The sequence below is a fragment of the Poecilia mexicana genome, unplaced genomic scaffold, assembly GCF_051168715.1.
Source record: "Poecilia mexicana isolate PSO_F unplaced genomic scaffold, ASM5116871v1 scaffold_10, whole genome shotgun sequence".
NCBI classification, from domain to species: Eukaryota; Metazoa; Chordata; class Actinopteri; order Cyprinodontiformes; family Poeciliidae; genus Poecilia; species Poecilia mexicana.
Genome location: NW_028263379.1, coordinates 20920831 through 20944127, shown reverse-complemented (window position 1 = coordinate 20944127; position 23297 = coordinate 20920831). Strand labels below are relative to the sequence as shown.

General features: G+C 38.9%; 3 protein-coding genes across 4 annotated transcripts; 2 read left to right on the top strand and 1 right to left on the bottom strand.

Annotated features, from left to right (window-relative positions):
* Positions 1–3878: 3878 nt before the first annotated feature.
* cd74a (CD74 molecule, major histocompatibility complex, class II invariant chain a) lies at positions 3879–8148 on the top strand. Its single transcript, XM_014972808.2, has 9 exons — positions 3879–4088; positions 5540–5712; positions 6432–6526; positions 6654–6710; positions 6787–6870; positions 6976–7054; positions 7155–7355; positions 7442–7504; positions 7598–8148. The coding sequence occupies exons 1-9, from the start codon at positions 4000–4002 to the stop codon at positions 7612–7614; spliced, it is 858 nt and encodes a 285-aa protein (XP_014828294.1). The 5' UTR covers positions 3879–3999; the 3' UTR covers positions 7615–8148.
* A 4136-nt stretch (positions 8149–12284) lies between these two features.
* On the top strand, positions 12285–21153 carry LOC106907214 (uncharacterized). 2 transcript variants are annotated; one of them, XM_088009628.1, is made up of 18 exons: positions 12285–12311; positions 12440–12494; positions 12577–12644; positions 12720–12770; positions 12864–12992; positions 13078–13152; positions 13230–13312; positions 15306–15416; positions 15569–15697; positions 16774–16913; positions 16984–17192; positions 17278–17343; positions 17416–17536; positions 17614–17738; positions 19394–19507; positions 19706–19873; positions 20654–20804; positions 20883–21153. In XM_088009628.1, exons 1-18 carry the CDS (start codon positions 12285–12287, stop codon positions 20954–20956), a joined length of 1896 nt encoding a protein of 631 aa, XP_087865754.1. In that variant the 3' UTR covers positions 20957–21153. The 2 variants fall into 2 exon arrangements, with proteins under 2 accessions (XP_087865754.1, XP_087865753.1); XM_088009627.1 differs by having other exon boundaries at positions 19388–19507.
* LOC106907224 (putative UDP-sugar transporter protein SLC35A4) lies at positions 20991–23241 on the bottom strand. Its single transcript, XM_014972821.2, has one exon. The coding sequence runs from the start codon at positions 23239–23241 to the stop codon at positions 22270–22272; it is 972 nt and encodes a 323-aa protein (XP_014828307.2). The 3' UTR covers positions 20991–22269.
* Between the last annotated feature and the right edge of the window lie 56 nt (positions 23242–23297).

Sequence of the window (23297 nt, the reverse complement as noted above, 5' to 3'; positions counted from 1 at the left end):
ACTTTCTTATGCGAGTTTCTGCACTTGGGCTTGGAAATACAAAGCCGCCCACATTCACTGTCATGGCCAGTGAAGATCTGTAAAAAAAAAAAAAACTCTGAATAACTTGCAAAAAGTCAGAAATATCCAGCATTTAGTATTTTATTTAGTCTGAGAAAATCTTGCAAGCATTTTGATATCTCTTGAACAGGATGTTGAATTGCCACCACAAGCTGTATTTTAATGGTATTTTTCATCAGAAGCCTCCAATCAGCAGTGTATAATTGTGAAGTGGATGATAAATATATAAAAAAAGTGTGGCATGCATTTGTATGTAGCTCCCCTGAGTAAAGAACCACTTTAGCTGCAATTACATTGTGTCCACAATGATTAACCAAGTCTTATTTTTGATTTTAATAATCACCAGCTACAGTGTCCTCAGTTAAAGCTTAAATTTTTTATTTTTATTTTACATATTTGCTGAGGCTGTCGCTAGGTTACAGCAGTATTAAAAGAGTAAGATAATCAGTGAAAAACGGAGTTCCTCTACTGTGGTCCTACTTGTCTGCGGAAATGCACAACTTGGTCAGAAACAACCAATCAGAGCCAGGAGGGGCGTTTTAGCGCCGTCAATCGCCCAGGTTTGTTTAATACTGGCCTTCAGCTCGTCCTCACTATTGGGTCCAGAGTCATTTTTCTTCAGTCAATTCTCTTGTGGACTTCTTGATGTTTTATTTTATTTATTTTTTTCATGGATTCTGTGCCTCACCGCTCTCCATCCTGACATTGCAACCTTGATTTCCAAATGAAATACAAACTTGACCTTCAGTTGAAATCAAAATTTTGAACGACTGGGCCACAGTTTTTTATCTACAATTTTTTTTATTTATTTATTTTCATAGTACCAGTAAGATGTTTCTGAGAGCGATTTAACACAAGCAGTGTAGCAGTTTTAGTCCATCTCTGACATGTATCTGTGTGTGGTGGCTATTTATATACTGGCTCCAGATCCAAACAAAGGCTTGGGAATTTCTTTTAAATCAGTCAATGGGCTTTGCTGACATTTAAACCCGCTACTTTTGCATTTTTCCTTCCACTTAATTTTGCATTAAAATGATTGAAGCGGCTCTTTGAAGAGTTAGCTTTTTGAGAAGTTAACCTTAATGGTTCACCCTCCACAAGTGGTGTGAGTCATAAAGAGGGTAATGAGCACACAAAGTTCAAATTCAAAGTGTGATTTTAAAGGAGGGTTGTTCGCCAGAGCTCAGCAATTGTCCAAGGTAGAACTTATTTTTAATGTGGAGATCATTGTAGTTCATAAATCAAATGTAATTAAACAGTTCTTGCATCTATGTGCCAGAGTAAACCTTAATTTCCTGTTAAGTTGAGATATTCCACAAATCACTATGAGTACTAGACATTAAAAAAAACACACACACAAATGCTCGAATTCAAATTTAGCACTAAATCTCAATTCATGCCACGATTCCCTTGCTCACAGCAGAAATAACAGAAAACGACACAACAAACTAAAGCTGGCAACACATCAGAGGGCGAGAGTAAAGGACTGTGAACATGAAAAGTATTTTAAATCATTTTTCAAATTAATTTTTAACCTCTGATGCTGCCTAAAGAGCGAATCCCTTCACAGAGATTTATAAACTATTTATTTCCAGTTGGATGAGAATCAATCTTGTGAAAGCCTTGACTCTATTTTACACTAGTGTTTATTATAAAACTAGAATTTTATTTTGGTAAACAGATTCAATAACAGCTGTGACAAATATATTATCTTAGATGTCACGACATATGAAGTTAAAGCAGGCAGGGCAGGTACGACTGCACACAGGGGGAGATATTTCTTGTATCTTGACGGCTGGTTTAAAGGAAATGTAGTTTATTTTTTGTTTTCAGATGACTTCAGGAAGTAGAAACAACTCATTTCCTCAAAATCACACAAGAGACGTCAACACCAGACAACGCAAATTAGCATCTTATATTTCGAAGTTTTTGTATGGCCTCACCACCGTAAACGGACTGCAGGAAGTTCACACTCTGTAAGTCTGATTCCTTTTTCAGGGAAAATCCCGAAAGCAGGCAAAAGCAGAACAGTGACATGAAAACATTTAGTCAGCCAGGAAGTCAATGTACATACGATCACTTTTTTGAAAGAGAGCCATCACAAATGGCTTCATGCAAAACCAACAAAACTGCAATACTGTGCAAAACGTTTAAATCACCGCTGATTACTTTTTTTTTTCTTTGCTTCCAACGAGTAAGGCTTTTATGTAATCTTTTAGAGCGGCCTGCATCACTGGTTCTGATTTTCTGAAAACCTTCCATAATTTTCTGTAGATCTTTCCTGCTTTTTCCACTCAATTTTTTTCTAAACAGTCCCCAGTGATGCATTTATATTATGCAGATCTTTTTTCCTTGAAAGTACAAAAGAAGGCAAGTGAAGAACAAACAAAAAGGTAAAAATAGATAAACAAAAATAAATTTCCGTAAAAATAAATTTACAGAACGCAAGTAGTTCCTGAAAGTCACAGCTTTATGAAGTTAGAATATAAAAATGAGGCTAAGACGTGACACAGGACCTGAAAGAAACCTCATCCACGCACCGAGATTCTCAAAAAGTGAAACAACTTCCTGTGGTGGTTAATTGGATTCCATTTCGTGGTAACCAGAGATTATACTAACAATATTCGTATCAAAAGGATATGAATGTTGATATCCGTAGTTGCTGAACTACTATTTTAAACTAAAGTAGAGGCTTTGTTGGAACTTATTTACAAATAATCTCAAAATTATTCATTTCAGTGGAAGAATTAGGCTGAAGTAATTTATTAATTTTCCCCGAAATGTTTCTTCTGACTGGAAGAATATCAGAGTTTTGGAGAGACCAACTCTGAGTCTTGAAGCCATGTTGTCAAAAAACAGTGCTAATTGTTCTAGTATTTCAGTAACAAAGTAACTAATGCTGGCAATCTAAGTTAAAACACAGCCCATCGTTTCACATTTTATGTATTTAGAATACAGTGCATTGCATATGAGCAATTTAGTGAGACACAAACAGTCAGAGGTGCACTAAGCAGTTTGTTTCTGCACCTTCGACTAAGTTTTAGAGCCATTCATATTGAATTGAATTTACATATTGGGATTGGTGAGAACCATCCAACTTTCCCACATAGAAATCAGATGATATTCATGTTCACTGGACCCTGACGACCCTGCAGAATTCTAATAGAAAGTGGAACATTTTTTATTTATGTTTTTTTTATGTCAGAAACTGCTGGAAAAAGTTTCCAAGTTTATAAGAAAAACTTTAAACAGCTTCGGATAGTCTAAGAAACTGTATGAAAACCTCTTCAAAGGATTAATAGGAAGTCTGGCTGCATGGTAGAAAAGTATAAAGGCATCAAGCATGACTGTGGACTTGTACACATAATGTTGGTTTCCAAAAATTGCACTATGCCTTCGTTTCTAATACAGAGCGCTAGTTTTGATAGCAAAGTGCCATAGTTGTTATGATATTGTCATATTGCAGGCATAGTTTCATTTTTATTTGCTCTTTGCTTCCTTTTCTTTTGAACATTCATAAATTTATGAATACAAATAAAAGGAGTAAGTACATCATACAAAACGTCACACATCTCATAATTTTTCCACTATTCAAATGACATTCACAACACTAAGCTATTCTATAAAACTAAAAACTCTAAAACCACTGCATGTAATAAGAAGTAATAGAAAGCTCTAGATCTGAACACAAAACCACCGTCTACTCTCTGTTTTCTGCCTCTAACAACTGGTGATGATATGATGAACGACCAATCAGAGCTCACCCCACTGATCCATCCCACAAGTTTTTATTTTATTTTATTTTTTTTCAACAGTGGCACTTTCTTACCTTCACTGGAACCCATTTAGTCCTCCTTCCTCATTCTGAGGGCAATTTATACTTTAGAGTGCCTGGATAAATCTTCAGATTGATCCTTTGACGGAGCCGAGACAGAGAGGATGGCCGACAATCAAGAAGATGCTCCCCTGGCCAGAGGAAGTGTTTCTGGCAGCCACGAAGTCCTGGTTAACAATGCAGGGCCCCGAGGGTGAGAGGAACTAATCATGCATTCGTTTTTATTTACAACACAAAATCTTTTTTTGGGGAAAAAAAAAAAAATCTTATTAATATCGTATTTAGTTGAAAGGGGTATTTGTTCATTTATCTAAACTGGGAGAATTTATTCTATAATATAACAATGAAGATCCCAGTCTGCACATTTCCCTTTAATTTAGAGGGTTGCATGCAACAGCTGCAACATGTTTCCCTTAATTTAGCGGAGTAATCAACTGATTTATATTGTATGACTACTAAATAAAAAGTGTATCTTTCTGATTTCTATTTCAGATCTTAAAAAAACAAAGAAGCCCCTATAGCTCTGTTTACATTCATATTCTGGAAAAATCTGTATGTTTTAAAAATCTTTATTTTAGTAGTACCAAGAATGATCTTTACTGAAGGTTTCTTCGATGTGCGAAGAGATCCGAGTTCTACCAAGTAACTAGTGACGCTATCACTTGGATTGGCAAGACTCTCTTTTTTCACTGTTAATATTTATATTTTAAAGGGATTATTTGAACATGTAAAATAAAATTATTGTCAAATTTAATAAATGTTAAGAATATTTGTTAAAAAAAACAAAAAACAACTCCTATCCGTCTGAAGTAGACCTTCAGAAATGCTTACATAAACTTCCGCTTTGTGCCGGAGAAGGAAATCTGCCTAGCAACTACTGATGGTCACTTGCTATTGGCGGAGCGTGAATACAGACAAACGAAACAGATCCCCTACATTTTCGTTTTTCTTTTGTTCATTTTTGTTTTTATTGTATATAAACCACAATATTGGTAATAGTAACGGTTTTCCTGTTCATTGTTTATTTAGTTATTATTTAGATCGAGAAGGTGCTCTTCAATAAACATCACTTTTTTTTTTATGTAGAGCAGTAGAATGGAATAATGTACAAACTAATGTACAAATTAAACCACTAAATATACCCATAATCTAAACAAATGTAAGAATAACAGAGGTAAATCACAGAACTAATTAAAAGTGTATTTTTGGGTTATTTGTTTATTTCATTTTTAAACAGTTTTTAAAACTTCTGAACTTTACTTAAAGTTGCTTTGCTTGTATTTTATTTATTTACTTACATTTAATATACATTTCTCTCCTAAAGTTAACAAAGAAAAAGCTACAGTCACATGAAAAAAAAATAGAATAAGAAAAAAAGTTTGGCTGACTCATGCAATGGGTTTTTTCTATGTATTCTGGACGGTCCAAAGTTCTAATATATCTCTTGTGAAAGTGTCTTTTCATCTCCCCAAAACTCAGACCACTCTTTCGGAAATTCCTTTGAGTCACTTTGTTAATATGTGGGTGGTTAAAATACACCTTGTTTTTTTAAATGTATTTATTTCCTGTTAATTCTTCTGTCATGGTGTGATCCTTTTTAAATGATCAATATTTTATCTTTTATTTTTTCTTTTTTTTTTGCAGAGGCTCCAACAGCCGTGCCCTGAAAATCGCTGGCCTGACCACGCTGGCATGCCTGCTGCTGGCCAGCCAGGTCTTCACCGCTTACATGGTGTTTGACCAGAAGCAGCAGATCCACACCCTGAAGAAGAGCAGTGAGAGGATGAGCAAACAGGTGACTCGAGTTTCTCAAGGAGGTAGGAAATGACTGTGAATTTTCTTATAATCAGACAGAGTTAGGAGTCAACAGCTGGAAAGGGAAGTGAGAACTTTATCTGGAAAGGTGTTTTATTATTATTATTTTTTTTACTATGTCACAAATAAAATTGGTGTGATGATTCGTGAAGGGGAAAAACCAACTGCGCTGTAAGCCGAGTCATTTCATATTTGATGCTATGCTGACACTTTTTTCAGCTGTTCTAGGTAAAAGTCGTTCATTTGTAGTTAATAGGAAGACTCATAAAGAAAGGCTGCAAAGCCTTTCTTTCTTCATTTTATTCATATTTATCTTCTGATTTCCATGTGAAGTCTGCAGTATCTAAGATTGTGTTCTGGGTTTGGTTTTTTTTTTGTGACCCCCTGGAGTTTTAAATGCCTTTTTAAAGAAGGTTTGATAGGCTGACCACTCCACTGTTCTATGTTTCCCTTATTTATGTATAATGACTCTCAATGTGGTTCATTGTAGCCCCAAATCCTTAAAATGTCTTTGTAACTCTTCTGACAGACAGACAGACGAGAACAACCTTGTTTCTTATTTATACTTAATTTTTTTCAGAACAGATTGCAAGTTTTTACAATTTGAGCCCTTCTAGCCTACTTCGTGTGGTCAAAACCGGTTCCATTAAACTGATTTTATCTAAAAAGTATTTGTGGTCTTTGCTCTAACTGGAATGGTTTTGTCTTGGCTGTTCCTCAGGTGTTGCCCCCGCCAGGATGGCCATGCCCATGAACAGCCTGCCTCTGCTGGCGGATTTCACTGAAGACGACACATCTTCCAAGACACCCTTGACTGTGAGTTCACGCCAACATTTCAGAAAAAAACAAAAAGAAAACAAAACAAAAAAAAACATGTTAAATGTGACAGAAAATACAGCTATTAGACACTTGAGTTTTAAACGCGGACCGTTATTCCCCACAGAAGGTGGAGGACGTTGCCATCGTCAGTGTGGAGAAACAAGTCATGGATATGATGAAGGTACGTTGCACTCAGAATCTTGTGGTTCCTCTCACTGTTTTAGGTGCATTTTTAAGCACATATCTGTTTTGAGCAGGACGTCAGCCTGCCACAGTTCAACGAGACCTTCCTGGCCAACCTGAGGAGCCTGCAGCAGCAGATCAACGAGAGCGAGTGGAAGGTGAGGCTTCCTGCTTGCCTAAGGGGAAGCCACCCCCAAAAATTGTGGTTATTTAAATTAAAACAAACTTTTCATCATGCATTTTGGATGTGCTGTCCTCTGCAGAACTTCGAATCCTGGATGCGTTACTGGCTGATCTTCCAGATGGCCCAGCAGAAGCCTGCAGGCCCCACCCCTCAGCCAGGTTACTGCAGCTTTCTTCCATTCAGTATCTACCCAAACATCCATGCAACCCACAGTTTTTAATACTCTCTTTTTTTTTTTTTTTTGCAATGTTTGGACAGCCTCTCTGATCAAGACCAAATGCCAGATGGAGGCCACACCTGGAGTGGGAAAGATCGGCGCATACAAGCCCCAGTGTGACGAGCAGGGCCACTACAAGCCCATGCAGTGCTGGCACGCTACCGGCTTCTGCTGGTGTGTGGATCAGTCCGGCAACCCCATCCAGGGCACCACAATGCGCGGCCGCCCTGACTGCAGCCGAGGTAGCAAACTCAGATCAAAGGTCATATTCGTATGTGGTAATTTCGAAAGATGACATATTGATTACCTCCTCTTTTCATAAACATAGGTGCCGGATTTCGTCGCATGATGGTCGCACCAAGGATGATGCAGAAGACCTTCCTTGAAGAGGGTGCGGTGCTTTGATGACGTTGTTTTATCTAGTCACCCTAATGTTTTGCGAGAATGTTTGGTTGTAATAAACTGTGTATTTTTTGTCTTTCAGAGGGAAAAGTGAATTAAGAGAAAGCTGGAAGCAAAGCATTTCTTCTTACTAGGCCTATCTTTGCAGACTGATGAAACTGGTTATTTAAAATTGGACGCTATTTTCCGAATCGTAGAAGTTTAACTTCAAAACGAGCTTCCTTTCCACTTAACCACTTCATGCTATACATTTTACTATCTGCTTGGAATAAAATCAGTAGAGGCCCGTTACATTAATGCTTTTAATATCTTTTTCTTGGGTGCCTTGATTTACACTGCATAAGATTGATCAAATCCTGTGAAATGTTAATATGTATTTGTTTGAGATTAATGGTTAAATGGTTGGTTCACCCAAATTAAAAACATAAAAATAAATGAACATATTTGATTTATAGTTCCAGTTTCACCTGCCTAGCTCTGAGTCAAACTGTGGTTTTTCAACTGCAAAAATGTTTAGTTCTCATAATTTCGGTGAACCCGCCCTTTAAAGAATGGAAACATGCGAGGAAGTGGTTTTTTTTTTCTTTTAAATGTAAAAGAAGTGGCAATAAAGATTTTCCTCTACAACAATCACATTATTTGTCCCAATGTCTTTAGATCATACAGCTGTTAAAGGTATTAATGAAATAAGGCCTGAATAAACATATTAGTGATTAGATGCAATTGCATTGCTACCTCCTGGATTCTGTGTTGTCTGTTTGTAGTTTCTATGTTGCTTTCAGCTCACTTAAAACTTAACATTGCTCAACTGACATTATGCAACAAACATCTATCCATTAAATCTGCATTTCAACCTGGAAAGACTCACACACACACACACACACACTCACAGAAAGAGAGAGAGAGAGAGGTATTAGAAAGTTTAATTGACAAATGAAAGTCTTTGGCGCTCGGACCCAGGAGGAAGACGTTGCACTGGTAACTAACCGCTGTCAGAGAGAATGAGCCTGTGAGGGTTCTCACATTAACCAGCCAGAGAGACGCTGAATGGGATTCAAAAATAATCTTAATTTATTACAAAAAAGTTCAAAAATAATCAAACAATGAAGAATTGGGCCCAAAACTGAGGTCAACATAACAAACTACAACTCAGGTGTTAACACAAAGAACTCAAGCACAAAACTGACCTAACTAACAAGACATGAGGGGAACTTAAATAGTGGCTGATCAGACCACTGCTGACACACAAGGGGTAATTTAAACATACAAAAACTTAAATAAATACAATACCAAATCTTTAAATTAAACAAACATTAGACTGAAACTACCTAATAGAAAAAGCATTAAATAAATGGTCAAATTATATTAAAGAAAACCAAATTTCCCCATTCCCTGGCAAACAAATGGAACGGCCCGCTGAGGAGGTTTGCCAGCCATATAAGGACGTCAATTAGCTGGAGTTGGTCTGTGACTCTCCAGGAGCAGCTCCAAAGGAAACTGGGAACTCAAAACAAATAAATTAATTTGTTGCTTTCAACAAAAATATAAAGAACTGACAAATAAGGTTAACTAAATGTGTGCACTCGAAACAGTTAACCAAAAAAGTCAGACTAATGAAAATAATTAACAAAAATCTAAACTATTCACTAATTAATGTCTAAATTAATGTAAAGGATAAAACAAACAAAATGATTACCATTCAGGTCAGTGTGACAGTAGGGTCAGCTGTCACAGAGCCGCTGTGTTTGAAGATGAGAGACGTCTTTCCCCACCTTGGGCCCGGACGCTGGTGGTGGAGAGGATGCTGAAGGATGCTGAAGACTGAATTGATGTTGAGGAAGGCTGAAGCTCAGCCAAAGAGCGGAAGCAGGTGAACAGCTGGACCTTATCAAGGGAGCGACGCTTGATGATTGGAGGAGAACATCACAGATAGGTTGGGATCGAGGCGCATGACGAGATGCTTGGCTGAGCAGGTGCGATGAATAGAGTCTTCCAGTTTGAATTTACGCTTCACCAACTACCATTTCTCTGAATATGCAAATGAAACCGTTTCCTGTGTCACTTGGCCGGAGCTTCCTCTGCTGTCGGCTAAAAGAAGACTGTTGAGCTGCTGAATGAATGCTCACATTTCATCTCCAAACAAGTTCTTTGTCCTCAATTGTAGTGATTTTTACTGACGTCTTGAGCAGTGCTTCAAAAATACTTTTTGAGTTTACAATGTTTCAGTTGTCTATAGTGGGGAGAGAAGCTCCAGGGTCAACAGACGCAAGAGAAACAGAAAATAAAACAGACCAGCTTTGTTTCCCCAATGAGTTGACATGTTTTGCAATGACTAAAGGCTGAATGAACTCTGATATTTTAGTCAACTTTAGTTTAAAAACAAATAAGCTCAGTCCTTATCTGTGCTAGAAAATATAGAGATTAAACTGCATTTGTTTTAGTCTTCTTGATACTTATTGCACACATGGGACCATTTTCAGGATTGTCCAAAATAATGTAAGCGTATGAAGAGGAGAATTTCTTAATGTTAGCACCGACCTTTGATTTGACTTAAGGTAGGAGTTTGTAGCTCATTAAAACTCCCACTCCTTCCTAAACCTACACTTTAAAAATGAATTTTGTGAGGCATTAAATTCTAGCCGCTACAAGTAATAAATTGCACACAAGCATACTAGACTGTAAATGTAAAGTTCAATAGCAAATACATTCTAACAACAATAATTACTTTTTGTAACAAATCCTATTTAAATATTTTAATTATAAATCAATGTTTACAAGATTTTACTCAAATTTGTCTTAATAAAATGTCTGGAAATTGTTAAATCAGTTTGTTTTGTCAGTGTCTCCAAGAGCTAATTTATCTTGTGTTTTGATTCATTTTTATTTTATGTTTTTCTTCCGACACACAAGATGAAAGTATAATATTCTCTCTGATTCAACGTTTAGGTGAAAGCAAATCTTAAGCTTTCAGCAAATTAACAAGATCTCAACACCAAACTGCTATTATCAAAAGATGTTGAATACATCTTGTGTTTTGATTCATTTGTTTTGATCCATCTGCTGAAAGATTTTCCATCTTTCAGCAGATGGAAAATCTGCTGAAAGTCAGCCACACCTAGAAACTGCTGTCCATATCCTTACAGTGTTTCATTTATTCTATATATACTAACTCAGAAAATATTTAGCTCTCTCTTAGAGTATCTCATATATTTAACACAAAACAAGCATTGATATTTCAAAATGTCAAAGTTTTCTGCCCCACTGCACACAAAGCATCAAGAAAAAAAAAAAAAAAGATTAGGCAAGAAGAAATTATAACTGAAAGAAATAACAATAGGATTTAAAGATGTAAACACTACAACAGTTTGGATGTTTCCCATGCTGAGAGCTGCACCTATTAGTGAAAAAAACCCATCAGGTTTGTGGACAGAGCATATGCTTAGTCTGTGGAAGGTTTGCCAAAAGACTTTGGGTTATATCATGTAGTTAAGATCAAATGTATTCAGGACTGGCATATTTTATATACCGTATTTTCCGCACTATAAGGCGCACATAAAAACCTTCAATTTCCTCAAAAGCCGAAGGTGCGCCTTATAATCTGGTGCGCCTTATATATGGACCAATATTGAGCCACAACAGGTCTAGCAACTACGGTAAGCAGCCGCAGACTTCATTTTTGCAGTGTATGCTGGGACAATCGTCAGAACGCTGGTTTGTTAATAAAGTTTGACTGACCTATCTACCTACCACGTCTAGAATCAGGTCGTCTGCAGGTTATTTAGCACCATGTTCTCCACGAACATGCTGTGCGCGAACAGAGAAGGGTGACCATCGTCCGGCCACGCCTCTCCTCACCGACCGGAGTCGGACTGTTTCATCCTTTACTGCAGCTCCATCTAGTGGATGCATAACGTAACTCCAGCCTCTACTGTAGCATCTATTCTATGCGTCTTATAATGCGGTGCGCCTATGAAAAAAAGTTTTAAAATAGGCCATTTATTGAAGGTGCGCCTTATAATCCGGTGTGCCTTATAGTGCGGAAAATGCTGTATTTATAAAACATTTTGATTCATCCAAGAAGTTTAATTCTCATATGAAATAAGACACACCGGTACACCTCTCTACAGATAATGAAATAAAGTGAAAGGGGTATCAGAACAAATGATCTGTTTCACTGATAAAAATGGCATAGCTAAAATAATTTACACCTTCTCAATAATAAGTAGAACAATCATTTTTAGCATTAGATCAAACATACCATTTTAAAAATAGATAAACCAAATTTTTGCAGGTTTTCTCTGGTATTGTGATGATTCACCTTTGATGCTGAGCTGATTTGAGGTTGGAGGGCCCCCAACTGTTTGGCTACCTTCACAGTTTGGATATTAGATTCAAGTAAATATTAACATTGCTTCTATTCAGAAGAAACCTGTTTGTAAAATTAAAAGATTACTTTCAATCTATGTCTGTCAGGGTATGGATAATTTTGTGCATAACTGTGTACTAAATCTGACTTCTGCTATAAATAAATATAAATAATGAAATTATTTTTCTTTTCAAGAAAATAAATACTATATATATATATATATATATATAAATGACACATTCCTGCCCAATCTCAAAATTCATAAGTGACCTTAAAAATGTATCGTTTGAAACTGCAGTCCCATGATTTAAGCCAGTGAAAGTAGATTCTGTCTCATTAATAATTCACCCTGCTGTAATACAATCCAGGTCAGAAAGTGGCTGTGCAAAGCCACACGTTCAGGATGGCCACAGCAATCATAAACACACCTGTAAGTATATACAGTACTTACTTTAATAAATTGTATAATTTCTCCAGAGGCATAGAGATGTTTAAGATGAGTAAAGACTGTATTGACTTGTGCTGGTTGAATTGCTACTCATCTCCATCCACTGTTAGACGTGTGGGGGAGCAGAGACGGTGAGAGTGGGAGTTGTACTCACGACAAGCCCAGGTAAGTAAACTACTGGAATATGTGAATTTATTTGGTTTTGAGTGCTGAGTTGAAGAAAGTTCACATGTTCTTGGACACACAGAACATAAAGGCTGTGCCGCTTTAGCAGTCGAAGGATGTGAAATTAACCACAAATCTGCTACGAATGAGGTAAACCTATTCCTGCACCGTGATATTTCAGATGTTCTCTGGAAGGTGCCACAAATATCAGACGTGTTTTTTTAGGAACCAAAGTCCTTCACATTTGATCAGGTTGTAACAGCCGACTGTGTAGAGGTAAAACACTTCCTACTCCGTTTTCACGCACTTTCTGTTTGCTATTAAATATTGCAAATCTCAGAAACTAACAATCTGAACCGAAACATGCAGAGTCTTCACTCTGAGCTCCTGCGGCCTCTGACCGAGGCCGTATCAAAATGCTATAGCGTAGCACTGCTGATGTGTGGAACTCCCACGGAGATGGTCGGAGCCGTGACGGACAAAAGCATCCTCAGACAGGTGGACAGTAACAATTTTACTCTGTGCATTAGAGGATGTTCTGTTCTTGCTTTGACCGGATTCTGAGACTCTGACCTTGTTTCAGGTCCTGACGAGTCTGTTTAGCTGCGCAACATCAGAGGAAAAAGCAGAGTCCTTCACCTCTGTATCATTTCTTCAGGTCTGTCCTTGTGTTGAAAGGTAGAACCCCAAAGCAGCTTCGACGTGACATGACTTGGAATATTGTTTCTCTGACAGTTTTATCCAGACGGGAGCGCGTTGGATCTCCTCAGCCTCAATAAAGAAACTTTACAGCTCGTAACCCATCCTGTACTCGGAAGGTATATTAATATTATGTATTTACGTACCGCGTTAATTTAGATTTTGAAAAGAAAGTCTAATATTTAGTTTCCAACTGGTCAAACCTTCTTGGTATTATTTAAAGCTGCCTTGATCAACAGATCTTGCCTCTGGGATAAGAACGTTTTGTGTTTCCATCAGTGATTTTTTTTATCTCCTTTTCTGCTGACTTCCCGTGGGGGGAGTCCCACAGGGTTTCGTTTTACACCTTTTTTTGTCATAGTACTTGATGCCTCTTGGGCACTGTTTATGTAGTAGGTTGTCATCTTTATTTCCCACTGAAGCACACTGGAGAATGTTCTGTCCTGAAGTCCTTTTGTCGATTTCAGGAGACAGATGGCACAAAATGTTCAAAATTCTAGTGAGAATAAGAAAAAATGTTTTGCTGTGTAGACACAACGACACCAACAAGATCACTTTTTTTACTCTCTCAACTTTCTGTTCCGCATGAGAAAATCGTGCTTACATTTGAAAATTGACTCTCATCCTAAAGATATACACCCAATTAAGGTTAAGAGCAAAACATTGGACTATTCTGAACTGGCCCTCTATGAGTCCTGATCTAATATTGAACATAGGATACAATTCTTTAATAAAAAAAGATTTATTTAATGAATTCTACTCTTTCTAGGCCGTTCTCCAGACAGTCTGGAGACATCCTTCAAACCTGAGACAAGTGGAGAAGTTTGTTCACAAAGAGTTAGCCAAAGTACCTGCGGCAGGTGCAGCAGAGTAATAATTCTTTGATAATCAAAAGAATCGCTTGATTGCAGTGATTTACTCAAATCTTATATTATAGCACTTTGAATTGCCTTGTTGCTGAAAATGTGCTATATAAATAAAATTACCTTACCTTATAGAAACCATCATTTTTGTCCAGGCCTGTTTACGTTCTGTTAACCCTCATTTCAAAATCAATGTCTGATTTCCATTGGTTAAATTGTATTATATTTTTATTTATTATTTCTTTTTGTCGGTTTCAAGTTCTGTCACTGACCACTGTGGCCTTTTCGGTAATTAACAGAAGTTTGCCAACAACTTTGTTCACATGTGTAATAGTTTTGTAAAAACAAAAAACAGAAAAATCAGATTTTTTCCCCCACGGTCTAAACAGATTATATTATATCGTCAAAAGGCAACCTTGAGAAGCTAAGACATGCTTTAATCGCCTTTCGCTTTGAATGATTTAACCTTCCAACAGGTACAAGCAAACAAGAACACATTTTTTTTTTCCAATTTTGAATTCCTTTTACAAATAGCTTTTAAAAAATGTTTTAATCACTTTTACATTCTCTCAGTAGTTACGCTGCATTTCACCTGCCTGACTTTTTGTAATGTTGCTTTGTCTCAGGTCAATATGCCAGATGATTTTACCTGCTCCAAAAGCTTGAGGCGAAATTTGAGCGTTTGTTGTCCCAGACTTAAAACCGCGGAATGCTTCCTCACTGCCTCGGGCAGATTTATCTTTTTATATTAAGGAAACCTTTTTGAACCCACTGCACGTCATGGTCAAGGGACATGAAAAAGCTAAAAAAAAAAAAAAAAAGACCTTCAGACAGTGTGGTGAAAAATCGATCATCACCACTTTAAAAAATTGCAAGAAATTTTGGCCTGATGAAAGCAAAACTTTATCAAATTAGCGGTTGCTATATATAGCAACCACTATTTTTTTCGCTATATACTGAGGTACAACCATGATTTTAAAAATCCTTTTATCTGAGGCTTTAGTGTATTTGTTCTGCTCTTTACCAAATCTTAAAGTGGTTCAAATCTAACATCAGATGTACAAAAGCACAAGTGACAGATTCCTTCGCCATTTATTGAACAAGATAGAGGCAAGGAAATAATAAAGTGCTCCCTAAATAATCATATCTACAAAATATATAAAGCCCAAGAATATAAAAAGATGCAAGTTTAAAAAAACAACTAATGCCTATGTGGCTGACACATAAACCTCTCTGTTTTGTTTCTCAGTGTCGTAGAAGGTTTATCTGAGGTGTGTGTGTGTTCAGCGGAGGAAGCCTGTGATGTTTTTAAAGCCTGCAGGGAGTCAATGAAAACCAACGGAGGAAGCATTTCCAGCCGGTAGGTCGTGTTTCATCAATGCGCTCCGAAAAGGCTTAAAACACACAGGACAGGACCAAACATCTTGCAATCTCAGTGAGAGAACTCTCTTTCTCTCCGAGACATCTGAATAAATAAACGTGCTTGTTGTCCGTGTCACGTGTTTTCCTCAGATGCAGCTCCCTGTTCTCGGTGACAGCTGAGTGGAAACTCCATCCGGAGCAGGCGGAGTCGGATGTCTGCCGCAGCAAACTGCAGCTGTTCAGCCTCGCAGGAGGAGCCAGCAGGACTGACCTCAGAGGGTCGGTGACATGCAAGCCGAACAGATCAGTTACACGAGTCTGAGTGGCTGATCAAATATTTACCTACCAATGCTCACCGAACTGCAACAACCTGTCCAGAATGCATGTGGCATATTAATGTTTGCCTCAGTTCGTACTTTAATATCTCCACATTGCAATCCAATTTATGCAGCTAAACTGCATCTCTTATAAAATGTATAATTTCTATTGTAAATTGAATCTGAGATATAATAAACATTTAGTCTAAACTAAGAAGACAGTGCACTGAAAACCATGTACATAATTTTATGCTTGAGTTCTCCCCAAAATTAATAACCCTTTTGATTGAAACTGCAGCTTTCAGTCTTACTGAATTAATTTCTCAGAGATTTCTTAGCTTTATTATATATATTCAGTGGCTCATTGCCATCTGTCCAAGAGCAGAGTGTGTATTTACATAAAATGACAACGAAGTAAGTGACATAAATCAAGACAATGTGTTAACAGCGTGAGCTTTCGTGTAAGAAAACCCTCCTGGCTTGTTTCTCCCATAAGGCCTGTCATGTTCCTGCAGCGACTCCCAGATATGTCATTGTCTCTGACAATCATACCTCTTCTTTAAGCTTCATTCTTATATCCATTTTCAAAACAACCGGCACAGGGATGAAAATCTTCAGAAGAAGCAGCCATCTGCCATGTTGGGGGGTTTGGGAGAACAAGAGTATTTTTATGGGGAAGGTAAAGAAGGAGGCGGGGAGTTAATGACAGAGTCGGTCTTTGACTAGAAGAGAAAAATTCCTGAACAAGAAAATTGTCTCTATGTAGAAAAACAGAACATACAGAATTTAACCCTTTCATGCATGAATTATGATCCTTTGTGTCAGGATTTTTTTCCAATGTTTTTTTTAATTTTCTTAAGGCATAAAAAAAGGTAGGAAGAATTATTATTATTATTATTATTATTATTATTATTATTATTATTATTATTATTATTATTATTTTAGGTGATCAATTGTAATTTTCTCCAAATACAAAGTTATTTGAAAAATAATGCTGTTCCTTATTTTCACAACATAAGTATTTTTTTTTGTTCCCAGAGTCATCCCGCTGTTGAAGGTCGTAGACCAGACACTAAACTCTCCTCCTGTAGTCAGTGACAGCCTCCTTCACCAACTACTTAAAGATGCACTTACAGGAAGCAACAGGACATTTCTCATCTACTGCATCAACCCTCAAGGTAAGTGAGAGGAACATATAAGCGGGAGGTGGTTGAATTAAATCTGACTCTGGGTATTACTTCTTCTCAGGTTTCCTTGATGATGAAACTCAATCTGCTTTACGTTTGGCTCAGAAAGTGAGAGGATTAGTTACTAAACCCACTTCTGTTTGCTGGAATCCGAGGACAACTGAGAGAGAGCTTCGTGAAAGGATCGTGGAGCTACAAAATGTGGTACTGCTAGGGGAGAGCGAGGTGCAGAGCATTTACAAGTTAGCTCAGCTGACTCAGAATCTGAAGGTAAATAAAACAAAATCAAAGCTACAGCGTTCGATACAGCAGCATGAGAGTGCAATAAAAATGTATTCTGCCATCTCTAAAACAGATAGTGAAACGTCAGTCGTGGGAGAAGAGGAGAGAGGAGTCAGAGAGAATAAAAACCAAAATTAAGGTCTGGTGGTTTTCCACCAAAATATAATGTAGCTAAATCATCGAGTTTAATATTTGCTTTCTAACGTAACAGAAATCATCAACCAGCAGCCACCAGCTTTCTGTAGATTGCCTCATCAAAGAGAAAGCAAGTACAGAGACAGCTAAATATCTGCAGGAAAAGTTGAGACAAGAAATGGAGGAACACATCAGAGGTAACAGGATAAATTTCACAGTGCAGTCGATAAAGCTATTCCTGATTGAGTATTCGGTGTGTCTCTGGTGTTTCCAGAAGGTAAAGGCAGCGCGGAAAAGGTCCAGGAGCGGGTAACCAGAATCCAACAGCTGAAGGAAGCTCTGAGAGAAGAGACACTGAAGAATGGGAATGTTTCAGCAAAGTCCCAATTCTGTCAACAAGTAATGAACATTGCCTCAAATATTGCTTTATGTTGTCCACTGATCAAGCTGAGATGCTCAATTTCTATTTCCAGTTTAGACGGATTGTGCCATTTATCTTAAAGCTAGAAACATGAACGGAAAACCAGAAATTTGCCATTTTCAGTGACTATTTTTGATCTATTCTTGATTTCTTTCAGGAAAAATATAACACATTTTCGCTGTTGTTAGTCAAAGGTTTCTGCTGAGAACATGTATGTACTTTTGCCACAATAACAACAATTTACAACCTCACTAACTTTTCTGTCTGACTTTTATGCCTGGTCTTTATAGCATCAAGCTTTAAAAACTAAAAACCTACATATTACAGGACATTTCTAACATTAAGAAGCATAAAATGGCGACACATTTTCCTGGAGTCTTAGTAAAGCAGATGTCCTTGTGAGCAGGCTACCTCACAGCATGACATCACCAGCTCTACCATAATGGAGTACCACTATGGTTCTGACAAAATAATCTTTTTCTGGTGTAAGGGTTCTTTCAGTATGGTCTGACAAACTTTTTACCTGGTGCATCATTAACCTGTTGGTCTCAGGTTGTCATTCACAATGACAGGGGTGTCAAACTCCAGTCCTCAAGGGCCGCTGTCCTGCAGTGTTTAGATGTGCCACAGGTAAAAAACAGTGGAATGAAATGGCTTAATTACCTCCTCCCTGTGTAGATCGGTTCTCCTGAGCCTTGCTAATGACCTAATTATTCTTTTCAGGTGTGGTGCAGCAGAGGCACATCTAAAAGTTGCAGGACAGAGGCCCTTGAGGACTGGAGTTTGACACCCCTGTCACGAGAGGACCCAAATTTGGGTCCTCTAGTGACAGACAGGTTAAGAATACCTTCCATATGGCCACTTTGTCACATAGTCTAATTTTAGAGGAAGGGATCCTTTTTGGGTCTTACTCAAAAAGGTAAGGCCGACTCATAAATCGTTTAGTCTGGTTTTAAGACGCCTACAGTGATCATTGCTCAACACTGTTTCACTGTGACGGCTTAGATAACGTTGTAGTTGTCTTATTGATTACTTATTTTCTTCTTTTACCTGGAGTGTCTGCGCCTTACCGTTAGCTAAGCTGATTGGGGAAATTTTATTTTCTTACGGGGGCTGGGGTCTCTCCTGAAAATAGTTCTTAATGCCCCAAACTTTCACATTTGAGTTAATATTTTCCCCCATACACAGCTTAATTCTTCGATAAGAGCATTAAGGGAGAGATGGGAGAAAAATCCCTCTGAGCTCAACTTCAAATATTAACCCTGAGCAAATCTTCATTGTTTCATTTGCTCATTTCCTTTCCAACACTATTTTCTCCACTTGAGAAACTCCTAAGCCTCCCAAATGTCATCCTCGCCACTTCTGTAAGTAATACCCCTCCTGAAAGCTTTGTGAAAACCCTCCTTCAGCAGGATCTTGTTAGAAATCCACTGAGAAATCTTTTAGAAAGTGCTGCAATTATTGCCTCCTAGGGTAACTCTTTGCAGAAAGCTTTGCGTACGCGACCGCTGGTTTGACAACACATTTACAAAGCTTAGTCCAGTCTTTTCAACATCTAAACAAGATTTATGCTTGGATTAGTGGGCAACACGCACTAAGACGTTAATTTTGCCATTTTAATGATTAGTCTCAGTTGGAATACAATGAAGCGCAGGAGCGGAGGAGGCAACTTAAGGAGGATCACACAAGATTAATTCAGGAGGAGGTGGAGAAGATGGAGAGAGACTTGGCGCAGGAGCAGCCGCCGGTGAGATAATGAGATACCCTGTTGTTTAACATTCTGTTTGTGATCCATCTCAGCCGAGAGTGCTGAGTCAGTTTGGCTAAGTGCAAGGCTGAATTTATGGTGGGCAGAAATGGCCTGCACTTCCATATTAACACCGGGATTTCCTTGAACTTTTTTTTTCCCATTTTAACCTCTTGTTTTTATTCATTGCTCCGTCAGACAGAAAGCCCTCAGAGGGAGCTGCTGGTGCTGAGCAGAGAGAGGCAGGTCCTGGTGATGCAAATGGAGGCGCTTCGTGCTGAGGCCCAGCAGGCAGAAAGCGACCTTCAGGATCAGCATCACAGACACCAAACGGAGCTGCATTGTTTGAGGGAAGAGAGCCTACAGGTGGGAATTAATTGGCTTTAAATCCACACAAAATATAGCTTCTTGGTTTGGAAAAAGATTTGCATTAAAAAAAAGAGAGAGCACAAAAAACATCTTAGGCTGAGAGAGAAGCTAGTTGCATAGTTTAGGAAAAACAAAAAAAAAAACACAGAGCTGTTACAATGCAGAGTAACATTGAACTCTTTTTTTCCTCAGGATGTGCATGAAATTGAACCTAAGAATCAAAAAGAGGCCTTAGTTAGAATGTTGTAAACTCTACCTTTAAATTATTTTCTTAAGGCTTTTCTTTAAGAAAGTTCACGTCTTTGAACTTTCAGAAAGGTTCAAAGGCGTGCCTTTCAAGATAAATTGATTGTGAATATGTTGTGGTTAAAACTACTACCAGTCTCCTCATTGTCTTAGAGAAGGGAAACAATCTTGGGTGCATGTTACTAAACCTAATCTTAGCCATTATTGTCCATAACAGGCTCCAACTCTTGCAATTTTGCCCTTACTATACTGTATTTATTCAGTTGAAGGCCCCAATATGAGCCGACCAAAGCGTGCCTGGTTGTCATTTCTCCTTATTGTGAATAGAGTTTATTACTGTCATAGCTGAGTAGATTACTTGTATTAAAATCTAAAAAAATAAACAAGCATAGGCCAACCCCAATGTTATTGTTTGTAGGCTTGTGAAGGGCCTAGTAACGGAATAATTTTACAGTCAAGAATCCAATTGACCCAACCCACATCTAACTGCATCACCCAAACATGCTTGTTATCAGTATTCCTTCTCTGCAGGTGTTCAGGGCGTTTCGTCAAGTTAGCGAGGAGCAGAGGAAGATCTCGGAGGGAAGATACAGGAGCGTGTTGCTGGAAGCTGTGCAGGATGCCATCTACCTGTCGGCTCAGAACCAGCAGCTGCAAGCAGAAAACAAGGAACTTCGAAAAGGTCAGCGTTTAACCAGCAAGCTGGTCACATAACTGGAAAGACCCTTCACAATGTTCTCATGTTTCTCTAACTCTGCAGCACTGGGGGAGATTAAAGACGCTCTTGTTGTGCGAGGAGATCCTGTGACTGACCTGATAAACCAGCATCAATGAGTCTCATACTTTGCTTAAATCAAGAAAACGCGTGTTGGTAAACGGCTCAGAAACTTTATTGGTCATAAACGCAACATGTAACATTTTATCCCTGATGTGCTTTAAAGAGGATTTGGTGTATGATTATGGATCCTTGCAGGATGTCTCTGCAACAATGTAACTGTGTAGCAAAACAAAAACAAAAAATCAACATTTGATTAATTTTGTCAGCTCGTTCTTTGACACACTGTTAACACTTCTGCATCTGAAGTAAATAAAGTAAAGGACTAAAGGAGTTCAGTTTTAGAAGGCAGATAACACAAAGGCAAAAAACACAAACCAGACAACGTCCTGCAAAAGTGCGAATATCCCTTAAGATTCTCCACATTTTGTCACACTTCAGCTTCAATGTCTGTAGTTTAAGCAATGGACCAACCTCAGTGTGGAGATTAAAGTTTTGGAAGTTTGATGAGGCAGAACTTTGATCAGAAAAGCAGTCAAGAATCCCATTGTAACTCTGGAGGAGCTGCAGGGATCCATAGCTCAGATGCAACAACCTATTAAAAGGATTTGCCATGCACTTCACAAATTAGGCCACAAATCAGAAAGACAGTCATTGTTGAAATAAAGTTATAAGAAGTTTAACATAAGCCACTTGGGAGAGACAGCAAACATGTTTAAGGTGTTTACTCAATTTAATTAAATTGGAAGTTTGACCAATTTAATTAAATTGGTTAAATTAAATTATTTGACAAACACCATGATTGCACATCAGCTTCAAAACAAGATCCCCATGGTAACCCACAATGATGGTGATGCTTTAGTAGGAGCAGGGATGCTGGTTAGAGTTTATGTGAAAATTAAATGGCACTAGATGACGACCAGGCCTGTCACAGGCTTTACAATACCTGAAACTGAAGAGGAGGTTCCCAGCTGGACTGTAACCTCAAACCTACGCATAACACTGTCCTACAAATGTGTACAACGGTCCAGTCAAAGTCCAGACCTGATTTGTGTCAAGCTCTGCTTCTGATCTGAGCGAGTTTCAACTAGAGAAGAGTAAAAGTGTTTCTAGATGTAGCACTGCTTGATAACCCCAAAAGATCTGAAGCCCCAAAACGTGATTCATTTATTGAATCACGTTTCAAACAAAAGTCCTACCTTTCAGATTTTACGTGTATAACAACATTACATCGAAATGTGTTTGAGAGAAATGGATACTTTTCCATTGCACAGTACCAGTAATATAATCTCAAATGTTAAGGACCACAACTGGCAGCTTTTGTTTGAAGCTCCTCTGGACCCAAACGGGCAGGTCTCTAACGAACCCTCTGCTATCTGTAATAAAGGTAAGCTGCCAATCCAATCAGTGCACAAGGCAGAGGAAACAAAGGAGTGAGCTGTAATCCTAAGATGGCCCAGGACAGCAGCGCATTAACCAGCATGGAGCAGGAAATGACAAAGAGTCTGGTGATGCCGCTACCGTGTTTGAGCACCACAGACATCAGAAGTCCATTGGCTGCCTGTCCTGCGATGATGCCCCACACCACCCCCGAGTAGCCTTCCAGAAACCCTTGGTCGCTTCCTAAGGAGGAGAGAGAGGACAGCCCGTTGATTGCCACTCCAAACATATAGAGGTAGAGGTTCTGTACGCTGAGGGGCAACCTTTGGCTCTTCAGCACCCTCTCTGTGTACACTGCTGCCAGCCCCGACACACTGGCGTAAACCAGCACGAGGAAAAGCCCCCAAGCAGTGATGTGAAGCCTGGGACCCTCATCGACGTCGATCCTCTCAGGGCCTTGTAGATCCAGGCTGCTGTAGCTGTGGAAGCCCCCCGCAGCCATGAGGAGCCCCAGGGCGAACCACTGCTCAGACCGCAGCCTCTTCCCCAGGCAGGCGGAGTACAGCAGGGCGGTCGAAGCTATTTTCAGATTGGAGAGTATTTGAAATGAGCTTGGGTCCATGTAGGCCTGCATGACGACAACCAGGTTGTTGTTTAAGGTGTACAGCACGGCGGGGATCGCGTAAGGGGCGACGAGACGCGGAGGAGACCGCGGTATTGACGTGGCGCCTGTGAAAACCAGGCTGAGCAGGGAGGCGAGCAGCTTGGCCAGCTCGATCATGAGGACGCAGGAGGAGGCGTTGAATGGGACTTGACCGTCTACCTTGGTGAGAGTGATAAGCGGCGCATGAGAGCCATAGATGAGCACCATCAGGCCCAACAGGAAGCCCCACTTGATCCGGTTCGCCCACCGTCTCTCAGTCCCGGCCGGGGTTTGAGGCCCCACGTTCTCGATTACAATCATTCTAAATGACGCAAAACAAACACCAGCTCCGACAAGTACAAAGGATAACTTCAGTG

Bases quoted from the DNA above. Each gene is read 5' to 3' on its own strand.
- cd74a (XM_014972808.2), top strand. From the start codon at position 4,000: ATGGCCGACAATCAAGAAGATGCTCCCCTGGCCAGAGGAAGTGTTTCT. The intron at 6,871-6,975 runs GTGAGGCTTCCT...TGTCCTCTGCAG, and splicing joins TCAACGAGAGCGAGTGGAAG to AACTTCGAATCCTGGATGCG. The intron at 7,055-7,154 runs GTTACTGCAGCT...ATGTTTGGACAG, and splicing joins AGGCCCCACCCCTCAGCCAG to CCTCTCTGATCAAGACCAAA.
- LOC106907214 (XM_088009627.1), top strand. From the start codon at position 12,285: ATGGCCACAGCAATCATAAACACACCT. The intron at 17,739-19,387 runs GTAATGAACATT...TTTAATGATTAG, and splicing joins AGTCCCAATTCTGTCAACAA to TCTCAGTTGGAATACAATGA. The intron at 19,874-20,653 runs GTGGGAATTAAT...CCTTCTCTGCAG, and splicing joins TGAGGGAAGAGAGCCTACAG to GTGTTCAGGGCGTTTCGTCA.
- LOC106907224 (XM_014972821.2), bottom strand. From the start codon at position 23,241: ATGATTGTAATCGAGAACGTGGGGCCTCAAACCCCGGCCGGGACTGAG.